The sequence below is a fragment of the Kogia breviceps genome, chromosome 3, assembly GCF_026419965.1.
Source record: "Kogia breviceps isolate mKogBre1 chromosome 3, mKogBre1 haplotype 1, whole genome shotgun sequence".
Classification (NCBI taxonomy): Eukaryota; Metazoa; Chordata; class Mammalia; order Artiodactyla; family Physeteridae; genus Kogia; species Kogia breviceps.
Genome location: NC_081312.1, coordinates 138,865,331 through 138,888,460, shown reverse-complemented (window position 1 = coordinate 138,888,460; position 23,130 = coordinate 138,865,331). Strand labels below are relative to the sequence as shown.

Here is a 23,130-nt window from a genome sequence, read left to right as displayed (position 1 = left end):
TCTGTGAGTTTGATACAATGCACTTGGTATTTTAGGTCTAGGGACAGATGGGGTAGTGGGAGTGACAGGAACCAGAGGGAAATGGATTTTAGCGTGGCATTTGTTGTAACATCCCTCTTGGAGCAGCCCAGAGCCAATGGCTTGAGCTACTTCTTTGAGAAGGACATCAATTCAAATTTTATAAAAAGCAATTTGGAGCCCACCTTGCCAGGCACTGTCCAAGGATTCTCTCCTTTCTCGAAGGCTCTAGTCTAGAGGCTTACTCCCAAGTAAAAGTATAGCTTTTGTATGGAATCTAATGGAAAGTCTGGCAGGCTCTTTTTTTTTTTTTTTTTTTTTTTTTAATCCCCAGGGGTGGCTGCTCGAGAGACGGCCCAAGCTCTGAAAACGCTGGCCCAGGCTGCCCGGGGGGTGGCTGCATCTACGAGTGACCCTGCGGCTGTGCATGCCATGTTAGATTCTGCCCGGGACGTGATGGAGGGCTCGGCCATGCTCATCCAAGAAGCCAAGCAGGCCCTGATCGCACCTGGAGATGCGGAGAGTCAGCAGAGACTAGCCCAGGTAAGGCCCAGAACTAGCAATCAAGGTCATCACTGAGGTGGACGCATTGATAGGCTGTTGCCCGGTGTGAGCAGTTTTGGAAGCCTTGCATGGTAGCCCCCATAATGTGAGACGTGCTTAATTCAGTCAACAGAAAGTATGGGGGGCTTTGCTGAGACCTGCCGTTAGAACGTGAAGGACCTGGACACAGCATGTCTGCTTTGGGCCTGTGTGTGTGCTTACGTATATCCCTCTTCTTAGCCTGGGAGGTGAGGTAGATATGCTTGGTTTACCTACTCGGTGGTTTAAACTCTCTCTAGTGCCTCTTCAGATGATTCTTAACCAGAGAGCATAGACAGGGAGCCTCACACATCCTTAAAAGGCAGCATGTGGGCAACTCCAAGTTGGTCTGGAAGCGCTCAGAGCGTTCCGCCTGCCCTTGGGCAGGGCGAGGTGTGGGATGATGGCCCCAGAGGGTCGCTGAGCATAAATCCATCCCAGGGCGGGCTAACTGTGATCCAAAGGACTCAGGGCCTCCTTCCACCTCAGGACCTCTGCAGAGCTCTCTGGAAGGCAGCGATTTCTCTTCCTCTTGGTGTTGGGTATCTTTGTTTCAGAACCTAACAGAATGTCCGAGAGTTGTATTTGAGCCACAGTCAGGACTTGGCCTGGCCTTGGGAGCAGGTAGGGTGTGCTGTATCGCCGTGTCAGACCCTGTGCTAAGACGGGATGTTAACCCCAGTGATAGGCCTAGATGGGGAGATTGAATGGTAAACAGTGTCGGGTAGATGCTGGCCTATCAGTTCCCCATCTCTGTTAGCTCTGCATACTGTCACTGCTCACTCCCAACACACGTGCAAAAATGCTTGCCCTGAAACCTGCCTTCTGATGGGGCTTTTCTCCCTCTGTGTGTTCAGGTGGCCAAAGCCGTCTCTCACTCCTTGAATAACTGCGTGAATTGCCTCCCTGGGCAGAAAGATGTGGACGTGGCCTTGAAGAGCATCGGGGAGTCGAGCAAGAAGCTGCTCGTGGACTCGGTGAGAGGTTTGGGCTCGGGGAGGGGCACCCCGCCTGGGGGACTGGGCTCACCTTAGGTGTGGGTGGAGTCTTCTCCCCTTTAGGGGACCTCTGAGCAGCTAGCCTTTCCCTTAGGACTCCTGTTTTTCCTGCCGATTTGCCTTTTCCTTGTTTGGCTCTCTGGTCAGCTGAGTTCCCAGGTAGAGCTTCTAAAGTTTACTTCTTCTTTGAGCCCATGTTGCTGTTTGCTCTTGGGTCATCCCGGTAAGAAAGGAAAGGGGGGAGGGGGTATATGATCATCTAATTTTTTTCTTTTTTTTTTGTGGTACGCGGGCCTCTCACTGTTGTGACATCCCCCGTTGCGGAGCACAGGCTCTGGACACGCAGGCTCAGCGGCCATGGCTCACGGGCCCAGCCGCTCCGCGGCATGTGGGATCCTCCCAGACCGGGGCACGAACCCGTGTCCCCTGCATCGGCAGGCGGACTCTCAACCACTGCGCCACCAGGGAAGCCCTCATCTAACTTTTTATCAGGACATCTCAGGCAGTGACAGTCAGGCGATAAAGGGATGCAAGTGTCCAGAACTCTCTGAGAGAGTGAGCAGTCTGGGGAATTTTCACCTTGGGGCCTGTTCCCTTCCCTGTTTTGTGAGCCCCCTTTGCGGGTACTTGGCCTTGTTCATCTTTGGTTCTTCTCTGCCTGGTGCCTGGCATATACCAGGTATGCAAGCAATGGGTGTGGTGTGACTAATATCTAGCTTAACTCTCTGGAACTTTTCAGAAACAGTTACAATTCTGCTAGTGGCACTTCTGTGGAACACCTAGTCAATATATTGTTAGCAAAGACCAACTGATGAATAAAATTGATGGCTATTAGTTCAGAAGAATAGGATTTAAAGTTTCATAGCATCTGCCTTTTAGTTCCAGAAAGCTATACCTTTGAGAGTTTCCATCTGAGAAACCCAAGATAGAGTGCTGGTTCAGAGAGTGGATCCCGAGTCAGACTGCCCAGGTGTGAATCCTGGCCCTGCCACTTAGGAGACCAGAAGCCTGAGGAAAGCTGTCCTCACCATTTTTAGATCCACTGTGTTTAGCACTGAATAGGCATTCAAGGAATGTATATATTTTGAAGGTCAACCTTAACAAGGGCTCAGACCACACAGAGCCTTTTAGTCTAGATGACTCACAACTGCATCCCAGGAGAGTCTGTCTTCCCTCTGCAACATACTACCTTTGTTTCTCCTATGCAAAGTAGAACTTCTCCTGAAACGTGCCTTCTCTTCCCATAGTTACCTCCGAGCACAAAGCCTTTCCAGGAAGCCCAGAGTGAACTGAACCAAGCAGCGGCCGATCTGAACCAGTCTGCAGGGGAGGTGGTCCATGCCACTCGGGGCCAGAGCGGAGAGCTGGCCGCAGCCTCCGGGAAGTTCAGTGACGATTTCGATGAATTCCTCGATGCCGGCATTGAGATGGCGGGCCAGGCTCAGGTGAGGCTGGAGTGGTTGAGTGGAGTTGACCCTTGCCCCTCTCGACTCTGGTGGACCGTCGGCCCCTGAGGCCAAGTGGCAAATAGGAGCGGGGAAGCTGTGAGCAGCCCACACCTTTACACTGTCTTTGCTGCTCAGAGAGCTCCATGAGCTCACAGGAATGGCATTCCCAAAGATACTGTTACCTTATGTGTGAAGTTCTTCCTGGAGATGACAGATAACTTTTCCCACGATCCTCCGACAGAACTCATCATTTTACTTATGCTTTTTGGAGGGAGGGCAGCTCTGCATCCTATACTTCAAATGTGGTATAATACTGTAAAAACTCATGTATTTGAAGTTCGGGGAGTCCATTTGAAAAGGCTGTGTCTGATCCTGAGTGTCAAGTGATTCAAACTTACCTCCTTCAGGTGAATAGATAAACCCCTTGTTTAGAACAAGGGTGGGTGACTGGTCCGGTGTCAGCTTATGGAGCTGGTTTTTTTTGCAAGCTCCTGTGAACTCCCTAAAAGTGGTACCCAGGGTGTTTTTTACTCTGTTATCTACAAAGGGTTGTTTCTCGGATGGCAGGCCAGGTGAGAAATGTATCCTTTCCAGAGTCGGGAGCTTCTAGGATGCAGTCAGCTCTAAATGTCCAGACAGTGACGGTAGTTTGTGGGAGGCTGAGATGGACACGCCCCTTGATAGCTCCAGCTTTGTTGAGCAAGATGCTAGAGTTGTGGCCCTGTCTGTGTGCTCTCTCGCTCGCTCTCTCCCTCCCGCCCCCATTAATGCCCACACTTGTGAGACAGCACAGCTCTTGGCTGACCCGCTTGGGCTGGATTTCTGTCCTGTTGTGTGCATCTTGGTCTGGATATCTGTTTGGGGAGTGGTACACACTGGGCAGAGTCTCGACAAGTTAGGCATCTGCAGACTAATTGGACTTAATGCAATCTAGACAGATAACCTGCTTCCGTTTCAAGGTGCTGCTCCTAGCTCTGAATGCTGCCTAGGAGAAATGGACAGCCCTTAATTACTCTGGCTCCTTTTGACTTTCCAGACGAAAGAAGACCAGATCCAAGTGATAGGGAACCTCAAGAACATCTCGATGGCATCCAGCAAGCTGCTGTTAGCTGCCAAGTCTCTCTCTGTAGACCCAGGAGCACCCAATGCGAAAAATCTCCTGGCCGCAGCTGCAAGGTAAGAGTGGAACAAAATGGGCGTTCGTGTGTGGTTAAATAACGTCAGTGTTTGCAAGATCCACCTGACATCCTGCTGCTTTGCTGAGCGAAGATGCAGTGCTGACCTTCTGTTGTCGGAGTTGGAGGCGAGAGTGACAGAGATGCTGGTGTCTTATTAAACGGGCTCATTTGCATGCGCTTTCTCCACTAAAGATGCCTTCTGTCTCCTCTTAAAGCCTTTTCAGGAGGACTTGCTTAGTCTTAAGGCCCCCACTGAGGTATCAACATAGTGGCTTAGATTTTTTTGAAAGTAGTATTACTATCTTTCAGATTATGGAAGTAATATAAGTTCATTAAAAAGAAACCAGAAGATGCTGAAAAGTATTAAAAAACGGACACTCAACTAGCCATTCAACATTTCTTGAGTCTTACTATGTGCCTGGCACCAATGTTAATTAGATAGATTTAAACATGTTCACTTTGTCACGTGCAGAAGGGCTCTAGCTCAGAATGAATGGGGTGGTGGGAGGAGTAAATTGTTTTGGGAAATATGTTAAAACATGAATCTGAACTTGGGGTAAGGTCAGTGTTCTTCTTTCCTGTTGTTTTCACCTGAGGAAGTGGGTCATACAAGACAATTTCTGCTCTAGGGCCACTCTGGCCATTTAGTTCAATAACTGGTGATGGAGTGCTGGTAGCTGGAGAAACTGCAGCGACAGCCCAGGAAAATTTTATATTGGCAATCCCACATTCGTATTCCTAAACCGAGAGGGTAGGGTATTTTATTTTCCTGTGGCAGTGTAGGCCTGTTGTCATAGCATTTCTTGATATCACTTTATATGTAGGAAAACTAACAGCAGTGAGGTATTAAACGCAGGACAATTAGGACACATAGCATCATTGGAAACATTTTCAAAATGTGCAGATTATTGATTTTTAAAACTCATGGCTTGAATTCTACTTAACTTTTTTTAAACTTGATTTTGTTTGCTTATTTCTTTTTTAATGTCTTTATCTCTTCTGGCTTTTTTTAAGTTGTTAGAATCAGGAAACCTGAATTCTAGTACAAGCTTTAGTGCTTGACTAACTAGGTTACCTTGGTCAGGTCACTCAACCTGTCTAAATTTTCCCATTTGTCAAATAGGGATGTGTACAGACTACATTGTCCTTGAGCTCTGTTCAGTTCTCGATATATAAGGTAGCATGGTACCACTGGTTAAAACCTGTCTCTGGTCTCCTCTTTGCTTGTAGTGTTATTTTATTTTATTTTTTTATGGCGGGGGGGCGTTAGGTAATTTCAGAGCAGTTGCCGTCAAAACCTTTGAGTTTCTTCATTTATTCCCAGATACATGCTTTACCTTCAAACGATAGCTAGAGCCACTAGGTGATGGGAAAAATATCCTCACATCTTCCCACCTCCATCTTATGCTTTGTTTGTGATTGTTCCATTAGGTGAATGCCCTCCTGGGGTCATGGTGGGTGGGGATGAAGAGGGACAGTGATGTCTTCTCTGTTGTGCACCTGTTTCTGATCTGAGACCCTCTTAATCACTCTTTTTTCCTACAAACAACCTTTGGGTAAGGAAACTAATGTTGCCAGGTATCTGAACTCAGATGTTTTTCATTATCTTAAATTTTTCACATCATTTCAAAATTACAGTTTCCAACTTAGAGCGTGTTGTTGTCAACTCTCTTTAATTGTGGGAATGAGGGAAGAGTATAAATTGGCCTTTTGAAAGCCCGGTATAGAAGGGAATCCGGGACCTGAAAACATGCTGCTGGTGTCCTGGCTCTGTGAGTGTCTGAATGCCCCCTGGTGGTGACATTGAGGAAGGGAGCTGGAGGCGAGGTAAAAAAAGCTTTCTTTGCCTCTGTCTGTCCTGGCTTTCAGCAGTTGACAGAATTCCCAACCTGGTGGTTTCATAGCCAAGTCAGCACTCAAGAATTATCATGTGAACTGATAGTCTTGGGCTGGAACAGCTACAGGAAGTTGCTGGCCTATTCTCCTTGGCTTCTTGGCCCATGCTGGCAAGCTCTGCTGCTCCCTGGGGTGATTTCCCAGCGGAAGCTCCAGCCAGGTCAAGTGAGTCAGGCAGCTCCCCTTGGAGGGTAAAGCTCTGCCCACCTGGGGTGCCTTCATTCATTCTCTTGTTACTTCATTTGTTCATTAAACAGATTTTTACCACATGCCTGATAAGGGCCCGGCCCAACACTGGGTGCTGGGCACACACTGTAAGACTGGGACGGCCCTGGTGGAGTTAGGACAGGGGGCACAATCAGGGCCTGCCACCCTCATTCTGTCTGGGCCTCACAACAGTCTGGTGCAGCAGGGATCCGATTGCTCTCGTCCTCATTTTCAGTTCTGCTGTCCTCCCTCTTCTTTTTTTTTTTTTTTTTTTTTGGTGGTACGCGGGCCTCTCACTGCTGTGGCCTCTCCCGTCGTGGAGCGCAGGCTCAGCGGCCATGGCTCACGGGCCCAGCCGCTCCGCGGCATGTGGGATCTTCCCGGATCGGGGCACGAACCCGTGTCCCGTGCATCCGCAGGCGCATTCTCAACCACTGTGCCACCAGGGAAGCCCTGTCCTCCCTCTTCTTGAGATGGCCATGCCTGCCTGTCCTTCATGTGGATGTCCCCAAAGGCCCCAGAGATGCTACTGCAGGGACCCAGGCCTGGACCAACTCAGCCCCACCCTGCTCCTACATCAGCAGACTTGAACCCTTTCTTTGTTCTTTCTAGTCGCCGTGATTCTTCTTGCTTTAGGAGAAAATGGTTTACTTCTGGGAGAGCAGAGTAGAGTATGTGTGCTTTTCCGTGTTTATCATTCTGCATCTGAGCCCAGGTATGTCTGAGGAAGCTGGTCCCTTGGTTTCTGATGTTCATGGGGAGGAAGTCATTTTCTGTTGAGCTCCTGGCTTGTCTGTCTTCTTTCTGTGTAACTGCTTGGCTCTGGCTCTTTTCTGGCAAGTTGGGTGGAGCTGGAGACCCTTTGTCAACCGTTCCTCAGGCTTTTCCCTGCCTGGGGGCTGGACTGATGCTCCCTGAACTTAGTTAAAGAAGTGGGAAACCACTTGGCAGTGGCAAAAGGAGGAAGTGCCCTAACTGAGCACCTCTCCAAGCTGCTGAGCCCACCACAGTCACCCTGGCCAGAAGGACTCCTGGGCTGAAGGCTTGATGCCCACCAGCTGCCAGCATCAGAGCCATCCTAGACCAGGTGTTCAGCTGCTTTCCAGTCCGCTGAGGGCTCCCTAGGACCTTGCAGGAGGCACCTCTTCCCGGACCACCCTTTGCTTTGAAGTTTCTGCCAGGCAGGAGTCTTCCTGTCTTCAGAGATGGTGAAAAAGGATGTCCCAGCCAGCAGCACTTCCATGCTGTAAAGTAGAAAAATGTACACTGGGCCTTCTGCTGCCTCTTGGTCTCCTCTAGAATGTTCCATTCCTGTAATCCAAATCAGGCTCTCGCTGAGCCCTGACTTTCCAATTGCTCTGGTCCATGTTGGGCCCTCCTTCATAGGAAGAACCCATGCCCACGTCGGGGCTTTCATTTTCTTTCTTTCACTCCCAGCAAGTCCTGCCTGTGTCTGGCTGATCCTGTCTGGTGTCACGCCCCCAACACTGCTTCCTCTGGCTCACCTTGGTGTCTTTTTTACTTTTTTTTTTTGTGGTACGCGGGCCTCTCACTGTTGTGGCCTCTCCCGTTACGCACAGGCTCAGCAGCCAAGGCTCACGGGCCCAGCCTCTCCGCGGCATGTGGGATCTTCCTGGACCGGGGCATGAACCGATGTTCCCTGCATCAGCAGGCGGACTCTCAACCAGTGAGCCACCAGGGAAGGCCCACCTTTGTGTCTTGTCTGTTCATTGTCTTGCCTCTCCAACTGGATTGCAAGCAGCTTGCTTTCCTAGAGAGACTTAAACTGTATTACTTTTTTACTCCCCATGCCTTGTGCACGGTAGGACCCAGGGAATACAGACAGATGAATTTCAGTTTGCTCTTAGTTGCCTTTCTAAGCACGTCCTCCTTTGAGGAAGGGAATCATCTGAAGTTGCTCTGTTCCCCTCCAAGCTCGCTATTGGACAACTTGAGCTTAATAAATAATCAAAAGCATGAACTGGTTGATTTTCTTCTCTCACCTCTGCCCCAATTCTATATCTATATAAAATTTCCTTCCAGAGCTCACAAACTCCTGTCTGAATCAACTTAGTATCTCTGAATGCTAAATGATTTGTAGGTTAGAAAGCCTTTAACATCTGAGGTTGTAGATCCCAATTTATTAAAAACTGAGAGTGGCTAAATATGCTTATTAGATAAAGAATGAATTACAGGAAAACACTATCTCTAGATGGTGAAATTACGGTTATTTAATTTTTTGTATTTTTTAAAATAAACTTGTATAGCTTTGATCATTACCAAAAAGTGTGGGGAAAATAAAAGCAACTACAGTTCAAGCCTACTTGGATTTACATAGAGCAAAGGGAGGATGCAGCTAATTTTGACTGTATTTTTATAACAGTATAAGTAGGTTAATTCATAATGCTTTAGTAGATGTACTGGTATCTGCTTTAAAATAATATTATAAAATCACTGTTAACATTGTGATACGTCATTGTCATTTTTCTATGCATATGTATATTCTTACAGGTATGGGCTTATGTGGTTTTTACGTTTTATATACAGTTTTCTATATAAGGAATATGATATCATGACTTTTAATGGGTGCCAAGAATTCTGTTGTAGACTATACATTTAATCCGTCCTTTATCATTGCATATTTGGGTTGTCTTTAATCCTTTGCTCTTATAAATAAGTACCGTAGTTTGAAACATGAAAATACTGTTTCCCATTGTCAAATGTATATAACCATTTGCCTCTGTGCCACTAAGTTTATTTAGCTATGCAATCCAGATTCTAAAATGAGTTATGGGGATAAGTGATACCTAAATAATGCTTTTTAGTCATGGATCAGTATTACCCAAGTGATTCATTCAAACATGCAGTGCTATGCTGGCATTGTTAAGGATTATCCTTAACAAAACAAAAAACAACAAAAAAACAAACTCTTAGTTTGCTTGTTTGTTGTTGTTTTTTACCCCAAGTTTTTATTTGAACATTTTTCGCTTCTAAAAATAGTTGAAAGGACAGTGAATAGCTATATATTCTCTGGATTTACCAATTGTAAACTTAGTTTTGGGGGTTTTGTTGGTTTGTTTTTGCTTTTGGAGGGGGCCACACCGCATGGCTTGCAGGATCTTAGGTCCCCAACCAGGGATTGAACCCGGGCCCATGGTAGTGGAAATGCAGAGTCCTAACCACTGGACTGCCAGGGAATTCCCATAAACACTTAGTTTCTAATGGAAAAATCTTTATATAAAGACTAGCTTTCTAAAAATGTAGATAAACAGGAAACGTTGAAAGAAATAAGCCAAATGGAAACTTGTGTGCTATGTGGAAATATTCCCCAAATGATCGTGTCACCACAGTTGAGGGCTGTACCCTTTGTTATGTTGACACATCCAGGCTGTCCACTCCGAAGTATGTCTTGAAGGCTGCCATTGCAGAACACGGTGTTGGACTCTCTGGGGGACCCTTCCAGTGAATACATCATGAACTGCACCTTCCAAAGGTGGTCCCAACTAGAGACTGTCCTGCTATCTCAGTTGTTCTTGTTTTGCTTTGTACCCGGAAGGCACAGTGCTTCCCCATGACACCTTACTTAGTTAAGCAAATAAATGAGTCACTAGGGTTAATCTTACACAAACTATTTGGGGATTCTTTCTTGAGCTGAGGAATGTTTTTCTTCTTCCCATCACTCTAGCTAAATTTAAAATTCAAAGCAGTAGCTCCTCATCAAATAATTAGGCTGATTGCCTTTGTACATTGGCAACATCTTTTTCCACCTAATTTGATATTCTGTGGGAAGCTGCAAAGCCAATTTAACTAATAAAATGAGGCATCTTTATATTAGACAGTGTTAATGATTAGCAGCAATGTGTGTCCTATTTTGATTTTGTCTGTCTTATTTTAAGTTGCCTGTTAGCTGCAGTGGTTACTGACTATGAATAGAATTCAGGGTCCTGCCAAAACTATGGACCAGTTATGACCCTGCAGAAAAATGGTTTTGAATCTGGCCTTGGTGTCTGATAGACATGGGTTTAAGTCTTATTTCTGCTTCTTATTTGTAGCATCTCCTTAGGGAATTATCTCGTGTGTGTGTGTGTGTGTGTGTGTGTGTGTGTGTGTGTGTGTGTGTGTGTGTCTGTTTTTTTCATTTATAAAAACAAGGGTATTCAATTTTAAGACTTAGTGTAAAGGTACAGTAATCAAAACAGTGTGGTGTTGGTAAAGGGTTAGACACACAGGTCATGGAATAGAATAGAGTCCAGAAGTAGACCCACACAAATATGGCCAACTGATTGTCAACAAAGTTAAAAAAGCAATTCAGTGCAGAAACGATGGCATTTTAAATGGTACTGGAATAATTAGACTTCCATATATCCCCCCCATGAAAAAAAATCTGGATCCATATTTCACACCTTATTAAAGAAATTAACTCAAAATGGACCGTGCCTTTATAAATTATCCATGGCAACCTAAACAGAGGCTGTCCAGGAGCGGTGGAACCCTAGCCAATGTAGAAAAACATCTGGGCTGTGTTTTAAGTTCTAAGAAGAATGGAAACACATGTAAAATCATCTAAGAATCTCTGATTTCTATTAATGTTAACAAAGAAAATAGCTCCTTTAAAGAATAACTTTGGTATAGCTTCTAGGAACTGGTCAATCATGTAGAAATGAATGGTAAGAAGAGGTTTTAAAATCATAAGGCACAGTTTACAGTGTGACTTTTAAAATATACAAAGTAGTCCAAACTATACAAAGGCTGTCCAAAATAGCCTAGCTCAGATCATCCCATTCCTATGGGCTGCTAGTGAAGGATTCTGAAAACAGTGTTACTATGAGCTGTTTGCCATTTGCAACTTCGTTGTGAATTCCTTCTTGTGAATATATTAAAGATAGCCACACTTTTTAAGAGAACTATTAGTATTGATACTTTTAAGGGTAAATCAATGAAAAATGAGAAGCAGGGTAGGGATTCTCATTCTCTCTTCCCTGGCTGTGGTTGATTTTTGGTTGTTTAGAGCAGGGGGCGCAACCCCCAGGCCTAGGACCGGTAAGGAACCGGGCTGCACAGCAGGAGGTGAGCGGCTGGCGAGCAAGGGAAGCTTCATCTGTATTTACAGCCACTCCACATCGCTCGCATTACCGCCTGACCCATCCCCCCTATCGCTCTCATTACCGTCGAACCATCCCCCCTGCCCCCCCGCCCCCGGTGGAAAAATTGTCTTCCACGAAACCGGCCCCTGGTGCCAAAAAGGTCGGGGAGTGCTGGTTTAGAACCTTGTGGAAGATCTGTCACAGGGACCACAGCCTTATAGTGAATTACTTGTATTCCTAGCGAACCTACAAAACATTGTTGAGGAAATTACTGTTGATCTTTACAAAACAAAACAAAAAACACGCTTTCCGTATTTGTCGCAGAGCTGTGACGGAGAGCATCAATCAGCTCATCACTCTGTGCACCCAGCAAGCTCCTGGCCAGAAGGAATGTGATAACGCCCTGCGGGAGCTCGAGGTGAGGCCCTGGAAAGGCTGCTGAGGATTTCAGAGTATCTGTGTGTCTGTCCTTTCCCTCCGGGGTCAGGTTCTTCTCCTCTATTCTTACCTTTTATCTTTCCTGGGAAACTATTGGAGCCAAAGTTCCAATCCAAGTGGGAAGGAATTAAAGAAAAGAAAAATTAGATTTGGTGGGGTTATCATCCCTGCTTCCCCGTTTCCACTAAGAGTTGCTTTGTTAAAGGATTTTTTTTTTTTTTTTTTTTTCCCCGTACGCGGGCCTCTCACAGTTGTGGCTTCTCCCATTGCAGAGCACAGGCTCCAGACGCGCAGGCTCAGTGTCCATGGCTCACGGGCCCAGCGGCTCCGCGGCATGTGGGATCTTCCCATACCGGGGCATGAACCTGTGTCCCCTGCATTGGCAGGCGGACTCTCAACCACTGCGCCACCAGGGAAGCCCTAAAGGATTCTTTATTTCAAACAGGAAGAGGTCTATGGTATTGAGTGTAGGCTGAAGATAAGCAATTTCTACCTAAAAAGTTTGGGAGGGATTATTCTGAGGTGTTTGGGAGAAGCTGGAATAGATGTGCTTTATGAGTAAAAATGATTTTCCTATACATTGTATTTTGTAACATGTAGGGAGCGCATTAGAGAAAACCCAGGAGTAACACTTATAACTATACAGTCAAGGTGGCCGTGGGGCTCCTAGTGGCCCAGACACAGTGTAGGGCTCATCAACTTATATTCATACTTAGGGTTTGTTTGTTTGTTTGTTTTTGCGGCACGTGGGCCTCTCACTCTTGTGGCCTCTCCCGCTGCGGAGCACAGGCTCCTGACGCGCAGGCTCAGTGGCCGTGGCTCACGGGCCCAGCCGCTTCGCGGCATGTGGGATCCTCCCGGACCGGGGCACGAACCTGTGTCCCCTGCATCGGCAGGTGGACTCTCAACCACTGCGCCACCAGGGAAGCCCTAGGGTTTATTTTTAATGGAAAATTCATTTATGCCCACAGAGTATACGTGGGCAAAAATAAAATCAATGTGCCTACTTCTCTGTAAATCAGTCCTAACCAATTCAGTTTATGTTGAAACAGGCAAATGGTTATCTCAGTAGATATGGGTTGGTTGTACCGAGTGTACCTTTAGTTTTCTGAACGGGGATACCCACCATGCCAGAGATGTTAGGGGTGGGGGACTGATTGCAGCTTCTGAAGGGTCTGATTGAGGCCCAGTCCGTCGATGGCAAGAGGCCATTTGCACAACTGAAAGTGAGAATAGGCAGGGGACTGAAGCATTCTGAAAACAGTGGAGAATGTTTCCTACCTTGGGTGAGTTACTGCCCTATCCTGGTCTGTTCACATTTGCAAATATAAATGATACGTGGACTGTTGATCTAAATGAGGTCTGTTGGCCCAGATGCACATACTCTGTGCCTTAATGGTATCCTTGGTTGCCAAAATTATGGCTATTTCAGTGTTGCCATTACTAAGGCAATTTTGATTATCCAAGGAGTGAGAGGAGTTTCTTCAATGAAATGAACACCTTCTTTATGCAGCCCTCTTTCCCTCAGATCTTTGCTGATTAATTCAGCAGTTTCACCATTACTTCCCCCCAACCCTTAGTAACTCACATGGCCTTGTCTTTTTGTTGGCTCTGCCCCAAAGTCTGCTAGGTGCCACTGTATCTTCTCACTCAATGGGGAGGAAGATGGATGGCTATGTCCCCTGACTTTCCTCCCCTGGAAAAGTCCCTCATAAACGATGATCAAAGGTTATTGCAACATGAAAGCTAGCAATGGTTTTCAGCAGACTGGAGACAAAGGCAGAAGAAGCAAGCCCCACACCCTGTTCCTTGATGGAGACCTAAACAAGATTCAACATTTTCTATACTTTTAAAATTAAAAACAAATGAACCATTCCAGTGGGTGGTTTTGGGGGGGTTACCTTCTTTCGTGCCTACCCATTGAAAGGTCCCAGAATTGAAAACTGAGGTCCCTACTAATCAAGAAGAAATGAATGAACCTGTCCTTGATATTTAAACTCCTTGGAGTTATCCAGCAGAGAAATTATACTCATTGACCATGAATATACATTGCCTCCCACTAACTTTCAGATTCTTTAAGAAAAAAATATCCCCGTTCTGTGGATACCATGCTTCTCCTTCACATTTGAAAACAAGAGATTCTCCTCTCTGTCAAAGCTAACCAAGACACACCCACCCCAATCAGTGTGGTGTTGCCCGCAGGAAATCTAAAGTCATAGACACTGTGCTCTAAATGCCTCTCAAGAATCTGGATAATGACCCGAATCCTGTGTATGGAGGGGACTTTGATAGTTGGTATTTTATGTTGAGTTTCCCTTGTTCTATAAGGCTTGCTGTTAAGTTGTGTTCTCCTTCTGTAGACTGTCAAGGGGATGTTGGACAATCCCAATGAACCTGTTAGTGACCTCTCTTACTTTGACTGCATCGAGAGTGTAATGGAAAACTCCAAGGTAAGCCTGGCTGTGCTGTTAACATCCCTCCTCATTGTGAGGAAGAATCAAGACATGCTTTGTGTGCACCGGCCCGTGGCCCCTCTGCATGGCTGCCTGTGTCCTAAAGCCTTGTTATGGCGCCCTTTGCCCAGGTGCTTCTCAGACCCGGCTGTGCATCAGAATCACCTGGGGGTCTTGTTGAACACACCTTGCTAGGTCACACCCCTGAGTTTCTGATTCAGTAGGTCCCAAGGTGGGGGAGATGTACATTTCTGACAAGTTCCCAGGTCCTGCCATGTGGTCCAGGGGCCACTCTTATGAGAACCACTGCTCATACCCTATGAGGGATGGGTCTTACTGTGAATCAGAGCATGTATTTCCTTCAGCTGGGACTGCCCTGGTGGGGAAAGCCCTTCAATGACCTTGGCTTATATGAGACCCTCCTGTGTGTTCTTTTCACCATCTATCCATGCCTTGCATTCTCAAGGGGAGTGAAAAATTGTGGGGGGTTTTGGAGGGGTGCGGGTGGTGAAAGTATCTAAGATTATACAAAGGTTTGTGTCCTCCCTTCTCCAAATCTTAACCCTGCTCAACAAGATCTTATTTCGTAGTATTTAATTTAATGTGGGTGGCAGTTGGAGGGGGGTGGTCTAAAAAGACTTCTTATCAGAGCAATAATAATATTTTTAAAGGTCAAGAAACACTGATCTATGGTAATTGCACCAGTGTTTTTGAGAATGCCTCAAAATCAGGATAAAATGAAATGAAAGTGAGATGAACGGAATTTCTTTCTTTCCCTATCCAAGATGGCTTCTTGACAAAGAGCTCTGTGTTGGGTTCTAGACTTGGATGTGATAGTCTCCCTAAAGAGTTCTGTTGAACATCCTTCAGTTCTAAGATCTGTGACCCTGGAAAGTAGGACCTGCCTTCCTGGGGCATGAGGAGCCCCATGAAGACACACCACCAGATATGGGGCAGGTGCCTTGCCTCTGCCTGTGTGACCTCTGTCTGACCTTGTACATGTTGCTTGACCTCTCTGGGTTAGATTCTGAGTACTGAAATCCCTTTTAGCTGTTTTTTTTTTTTAATGTTTTAAAATTTTATTTATTTATTTATTTTTGGCTGTGTTGGGTCTTCATTTCTGTGTGAGGGCTTTCTCTAGTTGCGGTGAGGGGGGGCCACTCAGTGTCGCGGCCTCTCTTGTTGCGGAGCACAGGCTCCAGACGCGCAGGCTCCGTAGTTGTGGTGCACAGGCTTAGTTGCTCCCGTGGCATGTGGGATCTTCCCAGACCAGGGCTCGAACCCATGTCTCCTGCATTGGCAGGCAGATTCTCAATGACTGTGCCGCCATAAAAGCCCTTTTTAGCTGTTATTTTAAAGACCTCTGATAGGGGCTTCCCTGGTGGCTCAGTGTTTAAGAATCCGCCTTCCAGTGCAGGGGACACGGGTTTGAGCCCTGGTCCGGGAAGATCCCACATGCCACGGGAGCAACTAAGCCTGTGCACCACAACTACTGACGCCACGTGCCACAGCTACTGAAGCCTGAGCGCCTAGAGCCTGTGCTCCGCAACAAGAGAAGCCACTGCAATGAGAAGCATGCATGCTGCAACAAAGAGTAGCCCCCGCTTGTTGCAACTAGAGAAAGCCTGCGCACAGCAATGAAGACCCAATGCAGCCTCCCAAAATTAATTAATTAATTAAAGACTATCAATTAATAAGTGAATAATATTGGGAAGAGTGTGTCTTCTGCTTTCTGGGTATGGTCTTCACCTACAGCTCAGTAGATATGTCTGATTTTATATTCTGGGAAGTAACAGCTCTCAGTTTAGACCATTCACCCATGGGGTGCCCTGTATAGATTTTAGTTTATTGATCTGTGTATAGTAACTGTACCTCCTTGAGATATAGATAACTTTTGGCTGAAAGCTTCAGACTTTCATTATTTATTTCTCTTTGTGGAACAGAAATGATATCATTATCTTGAATCTCTTCTTATTGCAAATAAAGTAATATAATGGCAAATATTGTAAATTAAGTGGCCTTGAACATTCAAGTTGGAAGGGTAGCCCCTTTACCCCATTGTCTGACGGAATGCTGGTCAGAATATCGCTGGCGGTTTGTTTTGCAGGTTCTGGGCGAGTCAATGGCAGGGATTTCACAGAATGCCAAGACCGGGGACCTCCCTGCTTTTGGGGAATGTGTAGGGATTGCGTCCAAGGCTCTCTGTGGGCTGACGGAGGCTGCAGCCCAGGTAAGGCATGGGTCCTCATGCCCCACGATGCAGGCCTTCCAGCCCTGTCCTGTGCCAGGTCCCTGTGGGAGGCATGCGGGGGCTTCAGCTTCAGCTCCATCTCCACCCATCACCACGGAAACCATGGAGAAGGTGGTGGCTCTTGCTGGCTGAGCATTTAGGCAAAACATCAGCCCGTTACCCCTGAAGCAGAGCAGCCTGGAGAGAACACTGAACCCTGCAGACCCAGCCTAAGGGTTCAGAGGCCGGTCTTTTTTTTTTTTTTTTTTTTTTTTTTTTTTTTTTTTTTTTTTTTTAAGGTCATTGTTACAGATAAGTTGTTTGGGGGGAAAAATAGGTATGACACAATTCAAATTCCCTCTGAGGCTTTAGAGTTGCAAAAGTCTTAGTCATGCTCTTTTTAGAATCAGAAGGAGAAAAAATCGGATGCCATCACACAGTCATGATCAGGCATGTTCCTGGCTCGTCTTCAACTGTGCTGTGCATTTCCAGTAATTGCTGGGCTCATATAACTGAACTTCCAAGAATGTCAGCATTTACCTTGAAGGATTTATCATTTGACAATTGCCTTGAGCCTAGAAAATTTTTATTGAACCAAAGAAAAACATCCCTAGCTCAGGGGGTAAAATCACCTTCCCTTATTTGCCCCCTCATATCTTAGGGGAAATGAGTTAAGGTTAGAATTTTCCCTCACAGATTCATTTTCTCCCTGTTATTTGGCTAACACCTCCAAAGGGTTTGAAGAGAAGACCTTCTCTTGTAGCCTCTTGTCCTCTTGGAGACCAAATATTGCCTTTTTTTCCCCTGAACCATTTTATTCATTCTTACTTACTGCTTCAAATACTGGCCTAAACAATAAGGATACATTAGGCTATGAGATGAGAAATCCTCATGTAGGGCAGGCTCCAGGGTTGGCCTACCCAGTAGCTCCACACCATCAGTCTACACCCACTATTTTTCCCCTCTGACATCTGCCAGCCAAAGAGTGAGCTCCATGCTGAGGCTGGTCCCCCTCGTGGTCATAAGGTGGCTGCCAGAACACTCAGGGCTGCATCCATCCTTGGTCATGCCCCATGGAAGAGCTTCTTGAGGCTTTCTTAAGAACAAGGAGACTGTTCCCAAAAGCCTGTAGCAAACTTCTGCTGGCGTGTCCCTGGCCCAAGCGAGTGTCAGCTTGTCCATGCCTAAACTCTTATTGATGAGATCACTCTGACCACCTTGCACTGGGAGCACCTGAGAATGACTGTTGTATGTATACTATGGGACCGCACTCCCCCACAGGCGTATCTAGGAGTACAGCGAGCCTGAGCTGTGGTGTATCTCCTCCCTTCCAGGCTGCATACCTTGTTGGCATCTCTGATCCGAACAGCCAGGCAGGCCATCAGGGCCTTGTGGACCCCATCCAGTTTGCCAGGGCAAACCAGGCTATCCAGATGGCATGCCAGAACCTGGTGGACCCCGGCAGCAGCCCGTCACAGGTAACTTTGGGGCAAGGATGTGAGATCTGCACGTCCTTGAGCTCTTGGAGTTGGATGGTGGGAGACTGCGAGAATAAAGATTACCATTCTTTCAGAACTTGCAAAGCCAGCCAGATCATGACTTAGGGGGATGTTGCAAAATGTGGTGAAGGTGGAGCAGGTAGGTGCTTTGGAATGGAGTGCTGGAAGGCAGTCACGGTGGCGTAATCACAGCGAGATTCACCAGGAGGCTCACAGTTCCATTCAGTTCAGGGGACATAACGTTGAGGGCTTGTTCTGAGCTTGGCACTAAGGGTCCCCGTGAGTGAGACCCGATCCCCTACCCCCTTAACTCTTACTGTGGGTTAAAGTTTGGAAGATGGAGTGATCGGGGTATGATGACAAGGCAAGGCAGGCACAGAGGAAGGTGTGATGAATTCTCTGAGGGTCTCTCAGGGGTCACTTCCCAGAGATGGTGATGCTGACCCAGACCCCAAAGCTGGGTCAGAATCCATAGCACCAAAGGAGCCACAGAGACATTTGAGAACTAGACAGTATGTGTGACGTTCCTTGGTACTGCTAATACCCAAGTGACATGGATCGGGTTCAATAATTCCAGCAGTATGTGCTAAAAAGAACAAGAATGGCCTGTATGGGCTAGCAGTGGCAGGCTGTGATGGGCACAGCCACTGCTGACCCTGGGACCAGCGTTCTTGAGGCAGGAGAAGGACCCAAGTAAAGGATACCCGGGGGACCACCCGGACCTAAGGCAGGTGTCAGTGCACTTGAGATCCCTTACCTGTCCAGTTTAGGCCAAAGGGGTGTTACCAGCCTCAGCAAATTGGATCAGGCAGATTCAGAAACTCAGCTGGGGCTGGGAGATCCCTGAGCCACACCCCTTAATAAGGTGCCTATAGCCCACCTGGGGGTGACATACAGCTGCATGTGACTGTTAAACACTTGAAATGTAACTGGTCCAAACTGTGATGGGCTGTAAGTGTAAAATACTGACCAATTTCAAAGACTTAGTAGGATAAAGGATTGTAAAAGCTTAATATTCTTAAATTGATTACATGGTGAAATGAAATGTTTTGGATATATCAAGCTCAATAAAATATATTATTTACAATAATTTCCCTTGTTTCTGTACTTATTTTAATGTGGCTACTAGAAATTTTAAAATTAGATATGTGGCTCGCACTGTATTTCTGTTGGGCAGCGCTGGCCTAGACCCTGGGCCGTGTCCCTTCTGGCTGGGGGTCGCAAAGGATAGCTGACAACATCTCCTCTGAGGCTGCCTGGAGCCCAGCCCACTCCCACATCAGCCCTGCCTTTCCTTTTCTTTGTTTAGTCTCTGCCTTAATAATTCTCGCCCTCCCCTTTCTTGGAGTGACTTCAGGGGCGGCAGAGCTAGAGACCTGGGTTTTATTTCCACGAGCCCTAGACATGTGAGTTGAAGGGGAATCCAGGGCTCAGGACCAGGGTGGACTCCAGTGAACTGGACTCCTCTTCACTGAAGCATGGGGTGCCCCCAACCCAGTCCGTGCTTTATAGGTTCTGTCAGCCGCCACGATTGTCGCCAAGCACACCTCAGCCTTGTGCAACGCCTGCCGCATTGCCTCATCCAAGACGGGCAACCCTGTGGCCAAGAGGCACTTTGTCCAGTCAGCCAAGGAAGTCGCCAACAGCACTGCCAACCTGGTGAAGACCATCAAGGTAGGTTGCTGAGCTGAGGCCTTAGGAATCCCCGTGACACCTGTTGCAGAGGGGAAGGAGGTAGGGGATTGAAGCTCTGCTCCCTAATACTTGCTTCTAGTGGAGTTCAACTTCTAATTCAGTCTCATGATTTAAGTCATTGAGGAGCGGTTCATTAGTGATGGAGATATTTATCAGGAAAAACCAACAGCCTTGGTCTCTACTAACCTTCTGCATAGTGTGTGGGGAGGGGTAAACTATGTGCTTAGTGGGGGAGGGTGGTTTTTTTTTTTTTTTTTTTTTTTTTTTTTTTTTTTTGTTCTTTTTTTTTTTTTTTTTTTTAAATTTTATTTTATTTATTTATTTTTTTAATTGTTTTACAATAGTGTGTTAGTTTTCCCTCTACAACAAACTAAATCAGTTATACATACACACGTGCTCCCACATCTCCTCCCTGGGAGGGTGGTTTTGAGGGGCTGGTAGAGGGCCCTGCCATGGTTGTTAAATATCTCTGGACCAAGAGAGAAGGTGGAAGGGAGCATGGAATGGGAAATTGTTGGGAAAATCTTTTTTAAAAGTCAGTTTATTCTGTCCTGTGATATCTATTCTGTTTATAGTTGTTTAAATGTTTTCAGTGGAGTGTGAGCTTCTTAAAATAGAGCATTCCATGTTGATAACAAGCTCGTCTTTGTGTTCGTGGCCATGGACAGGTTGAGGGGAAGCAGGGCAAGGGTACCCTGTGAGGAGGGAATCGCAATAGCTGGACTATAGTATTTGTAGCTGGGTGATCAGACCGCAGACCCGGTCTTCCGAGTGTGGGACACCCAGCAGACACCAAGCAGCTGACCTGGTGGATAGACAAGTCACAGCCTGGACAGCAGACCCCTGGCAAAGAACCTCCAAAGGAGATTGTCATGGAAGGCAAGCTACCAGTTCTTTGCAAACCAGGAAATGCAGGAGGGAAGGCCATTGGAGGGTTCATACTTTACTGAAGGATTTTCACACCCGTGGAGGTGGGATTATCTGCTTTGTTGCCGGGCAAGTCCTGGAGGGATGGGGCTTTTCCCCCTGTTGTCTCCAGAGAATATGTTACTACACACCTCGTTTCCCTTGCACTACACAAAGCCAATTTAATCTGGTGGAGAAATTAGTCAACAGGCTGAGCCGAGAAGAAGCCAAGGAGAGATTGTGCAGGCCAGCAGCAGTTGGAAGTGGGCAGGCAAGAGCCACGGGGCAGTTATCCCCGTCAGCAGTTACTTAGCTGCTTAAACAGAGTCTTTTTTAAAAAAAAAAAACAAACTTAAAACCCGCTTATTTGAAGACATTAATAAGATAGATTGAAGATGAATAAATAAAGCCAGTGCCCAGGTGCCCCCAGGATCCTGCTGGCAGCTCCCTTTAATTACTATCCTGGTTCATGGTATTAGAAATGAATAAAGCTTATGTTTTCTGATATTTAGTTTACCCAAAGCCTGTTCCGTGTTTTGTATATGTCACTCATTCAATCCACACAACCAGCCACCCTGTGCTTGCCATCCTCGTTTCTACGGTCAGCACAGTGATGCACAAGGAGGTTAAGTCACTTTCTTGGGGTGATTCAGCCACGAAGTGGTGGACCGGAATTCAGACCCAGATCCCCTGCTCTTTCCACTCAAGCCTGCTCTCGCCCATGGCATGCAGTGTACATCGTTAGCAAGGAGACACTAAGCCATCTCACCAGCCTGGGAAAATAACCTGGTTGTGTTTACAGTGCTTGTGTGCCAGACTGGGGTGGGGGTGGGAGGCAGGCAGGGCTGGAAAGACAGCAATTGAATTGAGACATAATGACATCATTGTCAGTTGCTGTGTAACTAACTTATTTCAGTTAAACTTGGCTATTTTCCGATCATCAAAAAACAGACTAGGGCTTCCCTGGTGGCGCAGTGGTTGAGAATCCACCTGCCGATGCAGGAGACACGGGTTCGTGCCCTGGTCCGGGAAGATCCCACATGCCGCGGAGCAACTAAGCCCGTGAGCCATGGCCGCTAGGCCTGCGCGTCCGGAGCCTGTGCTCCGCAACGGGAGAGGCCACAACAGTGAGAGGCCCGCATACCAAAAAAAAAAAAAAAAAAAAAAAAAAAAAACCAGACTAGATTTCGATGGACCAAGGGGGAGACAAAGGCAAGGAGCTATTCTATACAAATTCTGGGATACCTTTCTTTTCTGCCTTCTCCTCGGTTTTAAATCCTGACCTGTCTCCGTTAAGATCTCATTTTCTTTTCAGATTCTCCTCACAGTGGCAACCCCTCTTTGTAACTGCCTGCAGCAAATGAGCTCTTGCGATGGCCTTAAAGATAGGCCTGTGCAGAAACGCCGGAGGGGGGATGCAGGCTGTTGTGACATGGAGAAGATGAAGCCCCCTTCCCCGCGAGCACCCTGGGAATCGATAGCAGTGCACAAGGAGCAGAAATGACCCTCTTGCCCCACAGCTTGCTGAAATGCGCCTGTTGTTTTCCATTCCCATCAGGTGGCAGGCTTTGCCGGGGACCATGAACTTTGTTTTGCATTAACTAAATGGGAAAATGGTGAAGGTCATTTCACTGTAGCACACTGTACTACATATCGAATAGACTTCCTGAGTTAAGGAATGGTTAAGAATCCTGTCAAAGAGCAAAACAAATGAATGTTTTATTCCCTAAATGCTTGAAACAGCCACCATCGAGGCTGAATTTTGCTCTAAGTTTTATGCTTCTTAGTCCTTTTTTTTTTTTTTTCCCTTTAAATCACAAGGATGTGCCCAAGCCTAAATCCCAGCTGCCCCACCTTTCCAGTCACAGTGCAAGCAAGGAGGGGAACCCCTCCCCGGAGCAGCACTGGCGAGCAGGGAGCAGATTACCCCACAGTGGGTCATCAGAACCCATTAGAATGCCTGCCTCCAGGGATCGTAAATCTCTGCTGATGGCATTCTTTGCAATCCCAAAGCGTGGCTCAGCAAGAATAAATACGTGCACCCTCCTTCCTGCCAGGTGCTGCTCTCAATGCCGGCCAACTTAGAAACACACGGAGCCCTAACCACAGGTGCCGTCTTTCGGATGGTCCCCCCGTGTACCAATGCCTGCTTCTCTCTCTCCCGTCAGCTCTTTACCTAGCCTCAAATCAGATGCGTGGAATCGAATGTTATTTTAAATGTGCAGTCACTCAGGTTTAGGTGCCAAGTCGAAATTGTGCAACAACACAGCTTTTGTTTCTCTGAGAAGTTGGAGCGCGGCCTTGCCTCTCGCAGTGGAGTTGAAGCTCAGGGTTTTGCCATTAAGCATTGATTGACAGGGCGTCCAAAAGACACCAGGTCCAGCTCTCGTTAACCGGTTTTAAGTCGGCTGTAAGTAGGTTTTCTTGATCGTCCTTTTGTTTGGATTGGTAAATAGGTTTCTTGAGAAGAAAAAGGAGGGAAAAAAACCTTTTGGGCT

The 23,130-nt window shown here is 46.7% G+C and overlaps 1 protein-coding gene across 7 annotated transcripts in view; it reads left to right on the top strand.

Annotated features, from left to right (window-relative positions):
- Window positions 1-23,130, top strand: part of TLN2 (talin 2) — a 463,505-nt gene that overhangs the window by 352,856 nt on the left and 87,519 nt on the right. For all 7 annotated transcript variants that reach the window (XM_067029739.1, XM_059058563.2, XM_067029737.1 and 4 more), the window contains 9 exons: window positions 353-561; window positions 1,458-1,577; window positions 2,846-3,043; window positions 4,083-4,222; window positions 11,736-11,829; window positions 14,210-14,299; window positions 16,410-16,532; window positions 17,867-18,010; window positions 19,544-19,705. In XM_067029739.1, coding sequence (XP_066885840.1) covers window positions 353-561; window positions 1,458-1,577; window positions 2,846-3,043; window positions 4,083-4,222; window positions 11,736-11,829; window positions 14,210-14,299; window positions 16,410-16,532; window positions 17,867-18,010; window positions 19,544-19,705 — 1,280 coding nt within the window. The remainder of the gene's footprint in view (window positions 1-352; window positions 562-1,457; window positions 1,578-2,845; window positions 3,044-4,082; window positions 4,223-11,735; window positions 11,830-14,209; window positions 14,300-16,409; window positions 16,533-17,866; window positions 18,011-19,543; window positions 19,706-23,130) is intronic.